Source organism: Acomys minous, assembly GCF_964271855.1.
Source record: "Acomys minous genome assembly, chromosome: 18".
Lineage (NCBI taxonomy): Eukaryota > Metazoa > Chordata > Mammalia > Rodentia > Muridae > Acomys > Acomys minous.
In genome coordinates this window covers 63,751,043-63,763,030 of record NC_140501.1, presented here as the reverse complement: position 1 = coordinate 63,763,030, position 11,988 = coordinate 63,751,043, and the positions used below count along the sequence as shown (strand labels likewise).

At 41.9% G+C, this 11,988-nt stretch overlaps 1 protein-coding gene across 1 annotated transcript; it reads right to left on the bottom strand.

The window, feature by feature from the left end:
- Window positions 1-5,758: 5,758 nt before the first annotated feature.
- LOC311589635 (cathepsin G) lies at window positions 5,759-8,218 on the bottom strand. Its single transcript, XM_084768194.1, has 5 exons — window positions 8,153-8,218; window positions 7,430-7,577; window positions 6,867-7,002; window positions 6,425-6,679; window positions 5,759-6,029 (listed from the first exon to the last, which is right to left on the bottom strand). Exons 1-5 carry the CDS (start codon window positions 8,205-8,207, stop codon window positions 5,820-5,822), a joined length of 804 nt encoding a protein of 267 aa, XP_084624320.1. The 5' UTR covers window positions 8,208-8,218; the 3' UTR covers window positions 5,759-5,819.
- Window positions 8,219-11,988: the final 3,770 nt, after the last annotated feature.

Sequence of the window (11,988 nt, the reverse complement as noted above, 5' to 3'; positions counted from 1 at the left end):
TACTGATCCGACCTGTTCACTGATCCTCTTTCTGATCCATGGGCTTTCAAGCCTGGTCTCAACCTGCTGCTCCTCTCTCTCCTCTCCGCCTGTCTGTGTCTCATGCAAAGGGTGGTCTCCTTCTCCCATTGAGGGTCTATTAGAAAAACAATAGTCCAGGTGGAGTCCCCAGGTCTGTTTCCTGAATTATAGGTCCAGGATGGCTCCACCCAGTCTATCTCAAGGTTAATCTCAGGAAATATCTGTGGTGTGTCCAAGAGTAAAGCCCGCCAAGACTGCTTTCACCTGTGACAAAGCTTACAGTCCTTCCCACACATCCCCCTTCTCTTTTAAAAAAATAAGAACTATATACACAAATATACATACATACAGAATCATCAGGTATCAAGTACATAACCAAGTCCTTTTATACTTTTTAACTTGAAAGTATGTGTGTGTGTGTGTGTGTGTGTGTGTGTGTGTGTGTGTGTGTGTGTGTGAATATAACCAATTGAGTTTGTTTAGTGTTGCATGTATGTATATAATTTTTCAGGGCTAACCACTTGATATTGGACAACCAATCAGAGGTTCATTTGTGAGCAAGACTATTTCTTCTGCTCTCAACCCTCTTTAGTTGCTTATAGTTCTTCCTTTAATGTTTGAGCCCAATGAGACTCTCCTTCCATGCTATCATGTTTATTGCATCTGCTACTTGTTCAGATATTGTTCAGGCAGCCATTTTGTTGAGGTATCATGAGTGAACCCTCCCTGTCATTTCTAGGAGACAAAAATCATATAGCATGTTTCCTGATTCTCTAGCTTTCACAATCTTTCTGCCCCCCTTTTCTGTTTTTCCCCGAGCCTTAGGTTGTTGTAGATGTTATGTTGTAGTTATGTTGTAGATGTGTCCATTGGGTCTGGGTACCCCATGATCCTTTGTTCTCTCCATTTTGAAAAATCGTGGCTTTTTTTTTTTTTTTTTTGGTTTTCAAGACAGGGTCTCTCTGTGTAGCTGTCCTGGACTTACTTTGTAGACCAGGCTGGCTTCGAACTCACAGTGATCCACCTGCCTCTGCCTCCCAAGTGCTGGGATTAAAGGCGTGTGCCACCACATCTGTCTTCAATTGTGGCTTTTTGTTATGGTCTCTGTCTGCATAAGGATAAGTATATAGAATGAAGCAAGGAATTATGCTGGATTAGCAAAGTGTTGGTAGTAGGTTCTTTTCTAAAATCCATGACCTCACTAGCTCCAGGAATTTGTTTAGATTTCCAGTATTAAACATGATTTCCTTCCCACTAAACATGCTTTAAATCCAATTAGATAGCTTTATGGTTGGATTCCCATGAAGTCCCTCCTCCCATGTTAGCATCTCTATTGGTATCTATTACATGTTCAGGCAGCCATGTTGCTGAGGTATCATGAGTTGGTTACTGTCAGGATATGAGTGTCACTATAGCACCTTCAGGATATCTTCTTATTATGGTCTTTGTTGGACTTCATAGGCATCACAGGTAGTTAAGACTATTGGTTGCTTCCCTCCCTTGGCAGCTTGCAAAGCACCTTCCATGACTACCATAGCTAGTCCTAAAGGAAGAAGCTTTCAGGTTAGGACCAGCTTAGATCCTTTGGGTCCATGTGTCCAAAGTATATGGTGTGTTCAGCAACAGGGACTGACTTTCAAGATCTGGGAGGCAACCAAGGGCAACAGAATTAACCTATATATTTTTAGAAGTCTCTTGGGCTCTCTTGATCAACAACAACAACAAAAAAGGTTTTCCATTAGTACTGAAGTTTTTGTTTGAGAGCATATGGCTCTTAGGATATACATCGTCAGCTCAAGTGATGTAACTTCATCTAAACTATATATGTTATGTATACACATACACTTACATGTATTGTATGCAATTTTAGGTAGGTAAAAATAATATGGATCCTTATGGCTTTTCCAAACATTCTTATTATTATTTTCCCTCTTCCCTTGCTTTTCTTCTATATCAACCACTCTCTTCTTTACTGCATTTCCCCCATTTTCTTTATATTGACTTTTCACCTAAGCATCATCACAAGGGGCTCCAAGAACAAAGCCCAAGGATCTGTGAGTGCAGCCTAGGGTCACCCCAATACCAGATTATTAAGCATTTGTCATGCTCACACTGTATCTTTAGAGCCAACATTGCCCTAGAAATTGGCTGCTTTTCAAACCACTTATGTTTTGAAGGGTGGAGGGTACAGCATGCCAAGCCTCCTCTTACACAATAGGCAGAAGAAGCACAGGTGTTCACAGGCAGGGTGTGGCTCAGTAGTGATACTGACAGCTGTTAGCAGAGGGATGGGTTGAAGTATGTTGAGCTGCTGAATGACTGGGTAGTGCATGAATGTTGTGAAGTTAGAGAGATGCTCAGGACCTGCTGAGAACCCAGCTTAGACCCTTCTTTGTTGAGGTATAAGATAGACTGGCACCAGGAACATATCCTGGTGTAGGGGTTCCTCCACCCCCATAGATCTCTGCCCGCTGGCCTCCTAGGACAAAGGGAGCAGAAGTAATGAATGGGAGGGAGCGTGTTCAGATTGCTGTTAGTACAACAGAAAACTTCAGTGAGACTGTTTAACTTTATTCACGAAAAATGAAAATATATATAGCATGGGGTAGTATTTGGGTATATCATATAATAGGTGCCCACAGTATGTTTTATTTGCATTTTGGCAGCACTGTCCTGTAATATGATCAAGAACAAAGTGTCTAATTATCCTATAGGCACCAGGGGGAGAGGTTTACAGGGAACTGGGCCAAAGGTCATATTCTAGATATTGTTAGAGGCATTTGTTCCTAGAGACCCTCTCTAGATGAGGTAAGACAGAGACAAAGAAGTCTCTGCTGACAAAGGGAGTTCTCCATTCTGCACAGAGCTTGGGAAAGCTGTCTGGACATTGGTGCACTGTGACCTCAAGCAGCAGGGTCTTCCAGCACCCTGGCTGTCACCACTGTGAAAGAAGATGGTTAGTAAAGGCTTTGAGACTCTCACTAGGGAGGCATGAGAGACACAGTGGGAACAGGTGCTGGTGTAGAGAGTGGTCTCTCAGTCTCTTATGTCCATCTGATCTGCTTGCTACACTGAGCATATAGATTTGGTCATGAGAAGAGCACAACACTTGGCATCTGGGCCTCCAATCACATTTTCCTTCAGAGGAGGATTCCTTCCCAGCCTACACCTACCTATGTTAGCAGGTCAGGACTCCAAGTGAGACTGTAACTCCTGAATATATGTGAGTGTGCATGTGTGTATGAAGTGCTGTGTTAAGAACATGGAAACAAGAGATTTGATACCCTATGAGCATATACAGGGGATGAAGTCCCCCTTAGTCACAGTCATAGGAGAGGGGACTAAGGGGAATTGAGAGGGACGGAGGAATGGGGGGATACAAGGGATGGGATAACAATTGAGATGTAGTATGAATAAATTAATAAAATAGATTAAAAAAATAAGAACAAAACAAAGCACCTTGGTGTAGTGCCCCTTACAGTCATGGTCAGCCCTTAATCCACACTAATTTAAGAATATTTTCTCTCATTTTTTTTAGTTTTCAATTGTGTAAGCATAACTGAAATATAAAAGAAATCATTAAAAAGACTATATTCTGAAATAAAATTCTAATCATTATTTTCTACAATGTTCAGTTCACTAAATCAAAGATTATTTGTTGCAAAACCATTTGTAAGCAGAAAATAGTGCAATATAGAACATTTTCCAATGAACTTTCATTAAAAATATTTTATTCCTTAAAAAAAAAAAGAACATGGAAACAGGAAAGGAGAGTGAAGGTGACGTCAGAGCCTGCAGTATCTCATGGGAGATAGACATCGTGACCTGACGGAGTCTTAGAAGCCTTTCTAAACAGAAGTTAGATAGGAGACGCTGCCTTGGAAGTATTGACAGGAGCAGGAGGACATGCAAAGAGGTGGGGCTGCGCTTGGATTTCCTTCTTGTTGAGTCGGGGACTGGGCAGTGTTCTGGAGCTCCACGGAAACGTCACAGGACAAGTGGGGGGTGGTTCCTGCTGCTCTCTGCTCTTTCAAACTTACTGGCAGGAGTTCTCCCCATTTGCCAGTACAAACATTTAACAGTAAGACTGTCATCCCTAAGAACTTGTAGTAGTAGACAACTCCTCTGAGCATGCAGTTACCAAACAGAATGACTGAGTGATGTCAGAAATGTGCTATTGGTTAGAATTTTGTTAACAATGGCCTACACTGAATATTAAACAAATGTGACCTACTGATAGGAGTTACATGTAGAACATGATTGAATTCACACACGCGCATGCACACACGCACACGCACACGCACACGCACACGCACACGCACACACCCAGTTGGATTTTGTAAATCATCTGTTCAGTAATTATTTCACTTAATTAACATTTTGATGTACCGGAAAACTTTTCCAGCTGATTCTCTGCTGTTACTTTAAGATGTTTAAGGTCGGATTTTAATAATATTTTGTTTGATGTAGACAGCCATAGAGTAGTCTTTAGGGCAAACACATCAGTTTTTTTTTTTGGTCAACATTTTGTTTTCAGTTTTATATGACTTCAGAATTCTGAAAGTGTGAAGCAGATCCTCATCACTGAAGATGGAAACCCTGGTGTGCAACACAGTGCTGTTGGTGGCGTGCAACACAGTGCTGTTGGTGGCGTGCAACACAGTGCTGTTGGTGGCGTGCAACACAGTGCTGTTGGTGGCGTGCAACACAGTGCTGTTGGTGGCGTGCAACACAGTGCTGTTGGTGGCGTGCAACACAGTGCTGTTGGTGGCGTGCAACACAGTGCTGTTGGTGGTGTGCAACACAGTGCTGTTGGTGGTGTGCAACACAGTGCTGTTGGTGTAATGTGAGGCTTTAGACAAGAACTACAATCTTTGAAGGACACTGCCTTGCTTCTGTTTTGACTTTTGTGGCTTGTGCTCCTACAAACACTGGCATGTGTTTAAACATACTAATGTTCTATTTTCCTCTCTTCTGGTACTTGTGTAGTTTAATATTTAGCATTTGTGTGCACTTATGGCTTAATTCTGAGTGTATTTATTCAATATTATCTTTTCCACTTCCAAGTGGGTATCTGGTTGTCCTACTGTGACTTATTAAAAGTTTATTGTTTTGATGGGTTTGATATTTTTCTTAAATGGGGCTTTAGCAGAATTGCAACTCTGTCCTTTTGATCAGCTTATGTGCCTGCACAGTTCAGCACCGAGTGGGAGCGTCTCAGGCAGAGAGAACCTTGCCCAGGGGAGAGCAGTTACTTCAGAGAGCGAGATGAGGGAGACAGGGACACATGGCTTAAGGAAGGGAAGGTGTTGGTTTCCATTCCCAGGCTGAGGGTAGGGGATGTCGTTTGTTCATTGTGGTGAAGAAAACCATTTTCTGGAGGAATTTTACTCTGTCGAGGCATGTGTCCTTGGGTACTCCCTGGAGAATGAGTGCTTATGCTCCTTCATCATTGACACATGGACACCTAATCCCTGATTTTAAGGAGATTAGGAGAGAAGTGATAGGTTACAAGAGATGAGGCCTTGTGAGTAATCACACTAGTAAAGAGGCCCCATGGAACCCATTTCTAAGAAATAAGGATGCAGGATGAGGATAGCTGGGATCTAGTGAGCACCAAATGACTGGTGCCAGATTTTGGAATTCTCAGCCTCTCAAATGCAAAACGTCTGTTCTTTAGAATACCACGAGAACACCATAATGTGGTATTTTAACATAGGCGTTAAAACACTTTAAGACAGCATTAAATGATATTTAATAAACAAAAATTTACACTCTCCACTAGAAATTAATCAAGGCTATGGAAATCCCCTTGAGCTGGTCTGTGCCCGAGACAGGGAGTCAGCAGGTCTCCGATGCCACGGTGCAAGGCGCCTCATTGTTCTCTTTATCCAGGGCATGAAGCTCTGGATCCTGGTGAACACAGCTGGAGGAGTACCATTACTGTCCCCATAGGAGACGATGCCCTGGGCCACATTGTTACACACCAGAGGACCACCAGAATCACCCTGTGGGCAGAGGAGGGGAAGGACATGAAACTAGGCCTCTGGCTCTTGCTGCCCTATGTTACCCACTGCCAGAGAAGATATAGGTTGTTGAACTCCTTCAGTTGCCTGTGTGTGCCACAGGCACTTGATAGGCTTGTAGGAGTCAAGTCCCTGAGCTTTTAAGCTGCTCAGCTTCAGACTTAGCTAATGTTACTGCTTCCAGGTCACTCCATCAGGGTACCTCCACTTTCCCCAAGTCAAATTGTGTATCTTCCTGTCATTCCTGAAGAGGAAATAAAACCCTTTCTGCCCTGCTCTGGTCCCCATGCTTGAAGAGACAGAGACATGCCCTGCTGACCTCTGTCAGCCCTGAGTCCCTTGTCCTAAGAAATACCGGCAGGTGTTCAAACTCTTACCCTGAAGGCAGACTTCCTTTCTCTTGGGTTTCCCACACAGATCTGAGTCTCACTGCTGAAGGATTCGAAGCGACCGCTGCACCTTTGGTCTCTCTGCACTCTTAGCTGCACCTCCTGAAGGACGTTTGTACCCCTGCTTGGGCTCACCCGACCCCAGCCAGCCACTGTGCACAAGTCTCCAGGCTGCAGTCTCTTGCTGGCCTGAGGCAGAGCCACGGGCTGTACGGCTCGATTCCTCCGGACTTGGCGGCTCAGCTGTCAGGAAGAACGTGGACGTTCCATCTTAGTTGCTACCTTTCATCGACATCCAGGGATTCTGTGTCCCTACCACCACCCGGGAACTCTACCCTGACACCCTCCTCAATAGTTCCTGAACACAGGAAAGCCACACACCGAGAGGGAGCAGGCACGGCTGGAGAGCCAGGGGTCAGGATGGTAGTACCTGCAGGAGCATGATGTCATTTCGGATGATCTGAGGATTGTAATTGGGATGAGGGATGGCTCTGAGCACAGTGATGTGTTGCTGGGTCCTTTCTTGCCTTTGGATGTTGTGGGCCCCAAGGGTGACATTTATGGATCTGCAAAAGAAATGTTGGCTGAGAAGTAGATATGACAACTGGGATCTTAGATCCAGCAGCTTGGCAGGGCAGATGAATGGCCCAAGGACAGGAAAACTGCAGCTGGAGAGAGTCGGGGTGGGAGAGGTGCATGGAGGGCCCTGAGCCTGACCCCTCCCTGCTGTTTCCCAGAAACCCTGAACTGGGGACAGCAGATTAAACAGAACCAGTTTGAATTCATAGTTAGTGCCCAGTTTGTGCCTTCTACCTTTTATTCTTTTTGATATCTGCCTTTTCTATGTATGGGCACTTTGCTTCATACCTCCCTTCTCCCATTTTGTCACCTTTCATCACAATTATACTTAAGTGTAATAGCATACTCCCAGGAATCTCTGAGGAAGAAGTTTTTGGGGATATTGGCTCCCTGAGAAGCCCCTGAGTTCCTTACCCTCCCAAGCAATGAGCTGCTGTCATCACAAAGTCTTCTCGCACAAGAAACCCTCCACAAGCGCTCAGTCCTTCTGGACTCTGGATCAGAAGAAATGCCATGTAGGGGTAGGAATGGGGCCTGGCTTCTCGGCCTCCAATGATCTTTCCTGCAAAGAAGCATCTGGCACTTACCTGTGTGCTTGACAGGAGGCCTTAGAAAGGCTGGAATGTGGGGAGAGGTGACACAGAAGAGTTTCAGGGGACATCTGGTGCAGGGAGAAGACTCGAAGGCTCTATAGGAATTTCTCAAGGCTAGAAGGGAGACTCACCCCCTTCCCAGATCATTGTGTGTCCCTTCTCCAAATGGAGAGTGATGTTTGCTTCACACGAGCCTGGCTCTGGCTATTGAGGAAAGATGCTTTCCCGAAGTATGAGCTTTCTCTCTTCCCTGGTACTTGTCTCTGGGCTTTGATAGATCAGCTACTGAATAAATTATGTAGAACATATTTATACAGTACTCTACGCATCAGAGCCAATGACAAAACTCTCATACATTAACCAATTTAACTGCCATAGCAACTCTGTGAGGCAGTATTAATGTTATCTACATTTTATGGATAAGGAAACAGGAAATGTGAGTTCAAATAACTTGTTCAACAATACAGAGTTAGGATTGCTGCAACAGGTATAGTTCTAGTATATAGGACAGGATCAGATCTCTGTGGTGTGCTTGGTCACTTACCTGCTTCATCTCCTTGGAGTAGAATAAAGGTCACCAGGAGCAGGAGAGGCTGCATCTTTCCAGAAACGTTGCTTAGTCCGTTGCTGCTTGTACTTCTCTCTGCCAGACTTTTATCCTCCTCTGGAGAGGAAGGAAGGGTTTGCAGAGAAGTCGCAGTACCATTTTCCTGCTTGTGTGATAGGTTTCATCACCCAGGCTTCCTAGGAGGTTTGCACACCAACTGCCAGTAACCTGGGAGAAGAGAGTGTCGTTCAAGCCAATGTGGAGTCCTAAGTGGTTGCTATGCCCTTGCTGACAGCAAAATAGGAACCCAGCAAAGAGTGAGGTCTTTGAATATTTTGTCCCAAGTTTGCACTCAATAATTCAAGGAAAATGGTGGCTACTTCCTTCTACCCTTCTCCTTCTGTGATTAGAGCATTGATTCAGTGAATGTCAATTCATACACACACACACACACACACACACACACACACACACACACACACACACACAATGGTGTTTGCTCCACATGAGCCTGGCTCTGGCTATTGAGGAAAGATGCTTCTTCAAAGTATGAGCTTTCTCTGTTCCCTGGTACTTTCTTTCTCAGAGAGCATGCTATGGATATGTACGTATGTACATACGTACGTATGTATGTATGTATGTAGTCTCTCACATCTCATCTCATCCACAGTTTTCCACTTAGTTTTAGAGCTACAGAGCTTAATCCCACCTTAGTCCATGTTCTCTGACATTTCTGTTTTGTTTTGTTTTATGAGACAGGGTTTTTCTGTGACACTCTGGCCATCCTGGAACTCACTCTGTAGACATGCTGGCCTCGAACTCAGAGATCTAACTGTCTCTGCCTCAAAGTGCTGGCATTAAAGGTGTGAGCCACCACTGCCAGGCTAGACATTTCTGTTTATATGGGAGAAGTAGCATGAAGGAAGAGAGAAGAGCACCCAGCATTGTTACCTTTGCATTCTGTGTACTTTAATTTCGGTGTTGTCTCAACATTTTGTCATGCTTTAGAAGTATTATTTGTGTGAAAATAAAGAAAAAAGGATAAAATATCCCTCATACACAGAAGAAAGAGGTATAAAAGGTACACACCCAGTTATATAAATGAAGGTGTATGCGGGACATTTTATACCAGTGACCAAGGATTTTGTGGCAACTTTTCCACCGAAAACAACCAGAAACATGGCTGTTTAAAATGACTCAACAATGTGAAAGCCTGAGAACTGCCTGTGCAGTCTTCTGCCCAAATCCAAGGAATGGTGAGTCTACTCAGGAAGTACTGGTGCCAAAGAGAAGGCACTGAACTCATGAATTATAAACTTTGACTATTACAACCATCAAAGACTGTTATATGACTTCTGCACACAGTGCTCCCATCCTTTTATGGGACTAGCATAACTTCAATACCAAATCCAATGAAAATAATAATATTTATCTATGATGAAGGTATTGACACATCATATTTTAAAATCCTTATTTGCACTTGGCTCCTTGCTCTCCCTAGAAAGGATTTTTTGATGTGTTATGAACAAAAAGTCATATTTTATTTTTTCCACACAGAAAACATGTGTCCATATAGGACATTAGAAACTTGTGCTTTATACATGTTATTTATCAGAGGGAAAAGAACTCAAAACCGTACTATGTCAGAGGATTTAATGTCTATCACAAATTAAATATCCAGACAACAGCCATCCCATATGGGATAGGAGTATTATAGATCAATATTGCTTTTGAGCAGCAATACACATCAAATCACATTAACAAAAAATTACATCATGAGAAGATTGAGTTTATCCTGGGAGCATGTGGTTGCCTTTGCACGTGATGATCAGTTGCTGTAGCAACTAACTGATCACAGAGAAACACTATTGTTTACATAAAGTAAGAACATGGGGGAAAACAGCCCAAACATTTGCTAAAATTCACAATCATTCATTAATTTTCTTTTACAGCAAACTAGTAACAAATCTGACTCCATAAAAATCCACATTAATTATAATTGACAGTGAAACATCAAAAGATTTTTCTTTCAGAGCAAAACCATATAAAAATATCTGGATATAAATTGCCTTCCATGTTATGCTAATAATTTTAGCTAGTTAGGCAGGAAATAGAAGCAAAAGGGTTGAAGACCAGAAAGGAGGAAAACAAGTTGTAATATTTGTGGATAGGGAAGTATGGAGACAGACTCTAAAACTATCTACAACCAAATCACCATCATTGACACAGGAGTCCAACAAAGTGGCCATATGCTATTTTTACATATATAGCAATAGTGTTAGAAAAGAAAAAATAATAAGTTGATATTTATTTTCATGAAAACATCTAAATAAAAATATAATAGAATGTATATGATAACTTTTTGGTGAATAAACAAAGAAGCATTTAAGAAGACTCAAACACAGGGATTCCATGTACTGGAAGACAATACTATAAAATATTAGTTATGGAGAATTATTTTGTAGGATTCTTTTCAAGTGTGTGTGTGTGTGTGTGTGTGTGTGTGTGTGTGTCTATGAGTGTGACACAGTATATGGATAGAGTTCAGAGGACAACTTGTGGGGGTAAATTTTTGCTTTTTGACCCACACAGAGTCAGATACTGACACACCACATACTACAATTTGCCTCCCATCAAAGTACTCAGCAGGCCCAACTATGCTTAGCTTCAAAGATGAGATGAGACTGGGCATGTTTAGCATGATATGGTTGTTGGTTGAACATTTAATTTGTGATAGAGATTGCATCCTCTGACATAGTAAAGACTAATATTCTCATTTTACTGATAAGAAATGATATTTATACAGCACAAGCCTTTCCAGTATCCTACAGGGGCACGCATTTTCTATGTGAAAAAGATAAACCATTACCTTTGATTTATGCCATATTAAAAATTGGGGAGAACATGGGTCAAGTGTGACTAAAGACTTGAAAATATGATGTATCAGTATCTTTATATTTTGTACAAACAATTAAAAGATTTTAAATCTTATTTTTATTTTGTGTAATTTTATTTTATTTTTTTAATTGTGCAGAATAATTAAAAAGATTTTATGCATAATAAAAGTAAGCAACATAAGGAAAATAATCGATGGATTTGATATATTGAAATTGAGAGAAAACAAAGACAAGATTCTTAGAGCATACACAACCAGTAAAAAACTTGTGAATCAGCTTACATAAAGAGCTTCCAAAAACCAGCACAAACAATAAATAATTAACAAAATAATGGACTTTAACAGATCTCTCAAAGCAGTACGCCAGCTCACCAGTAACCATCTGGAGAGTTGTTACTCTCACCAGGTACCAGCAAAGCAGCAAGTTAAAGCACACTGAGATACCAGCATCACCACCCATCCATGGATAGAAATGCAAAGGAAGCTTGCATCCAAGGATTGCACAGAAGCCAGAGTCACAATACATCTAAGGTTGGAGTGGAGAATCATAGAGGATTTCTGGAGAGTGTCTTCATTTCCTGACATAAAATGCGATGATTGCCTCATACCTATTCTTTCAACGGTATTCATAGAATCTGTGGACTTTCAAAATGAGTGTATTTTGCATTTTATATATATTTAAAATTCTGTTTGCTATAGGGTGGGTGTTGGGGGAGAACATTTGAGTAGAAAGGTGACTATTATAATATATTAATGCCCATACATTTAAAATGCTTTTATTTAATAAAAAATGTGGTTTGAACAAGTATGACTGTGATATATTTCACAATGTTCATAGCTGGTTGCATCTGTTTTTGGCTGTTCCATTACATTTCTGTCAGTTACATTTTTTTCTCTTCTGGGGTGTTGAGACATTAGTAGCAGGTGCTTCCCATCT

What these genes read in the sequence shown, in the direction of transcription:
- LOC311589635 (XM_084768194.1), bottom strand. Translation starts at nt 8,207, where the DNA reads ATGCAGCCTCTCCTGCTCCTGGTGACCTTTATTCTACTCCAAGGAGAT. An exon ending in ACTCCAAGGAGATGAAGCAG is followed by an intron (nt 7,578 to 8,152) that starts GTAAGTGACCAA and finishes GCTTCTTTGCAG; the next exon opens with GAAAGATCATTGGAGGCCGA. An exon ending in GCAGCTCATTGCTTGGGAGG is followed by an intron (nt 7,003 to 7,429) that starts GTAAGGAACTCA and finishes TTTCTTTTGCAG; the next exon opens with ATCCATAAATGTCACCCTTG.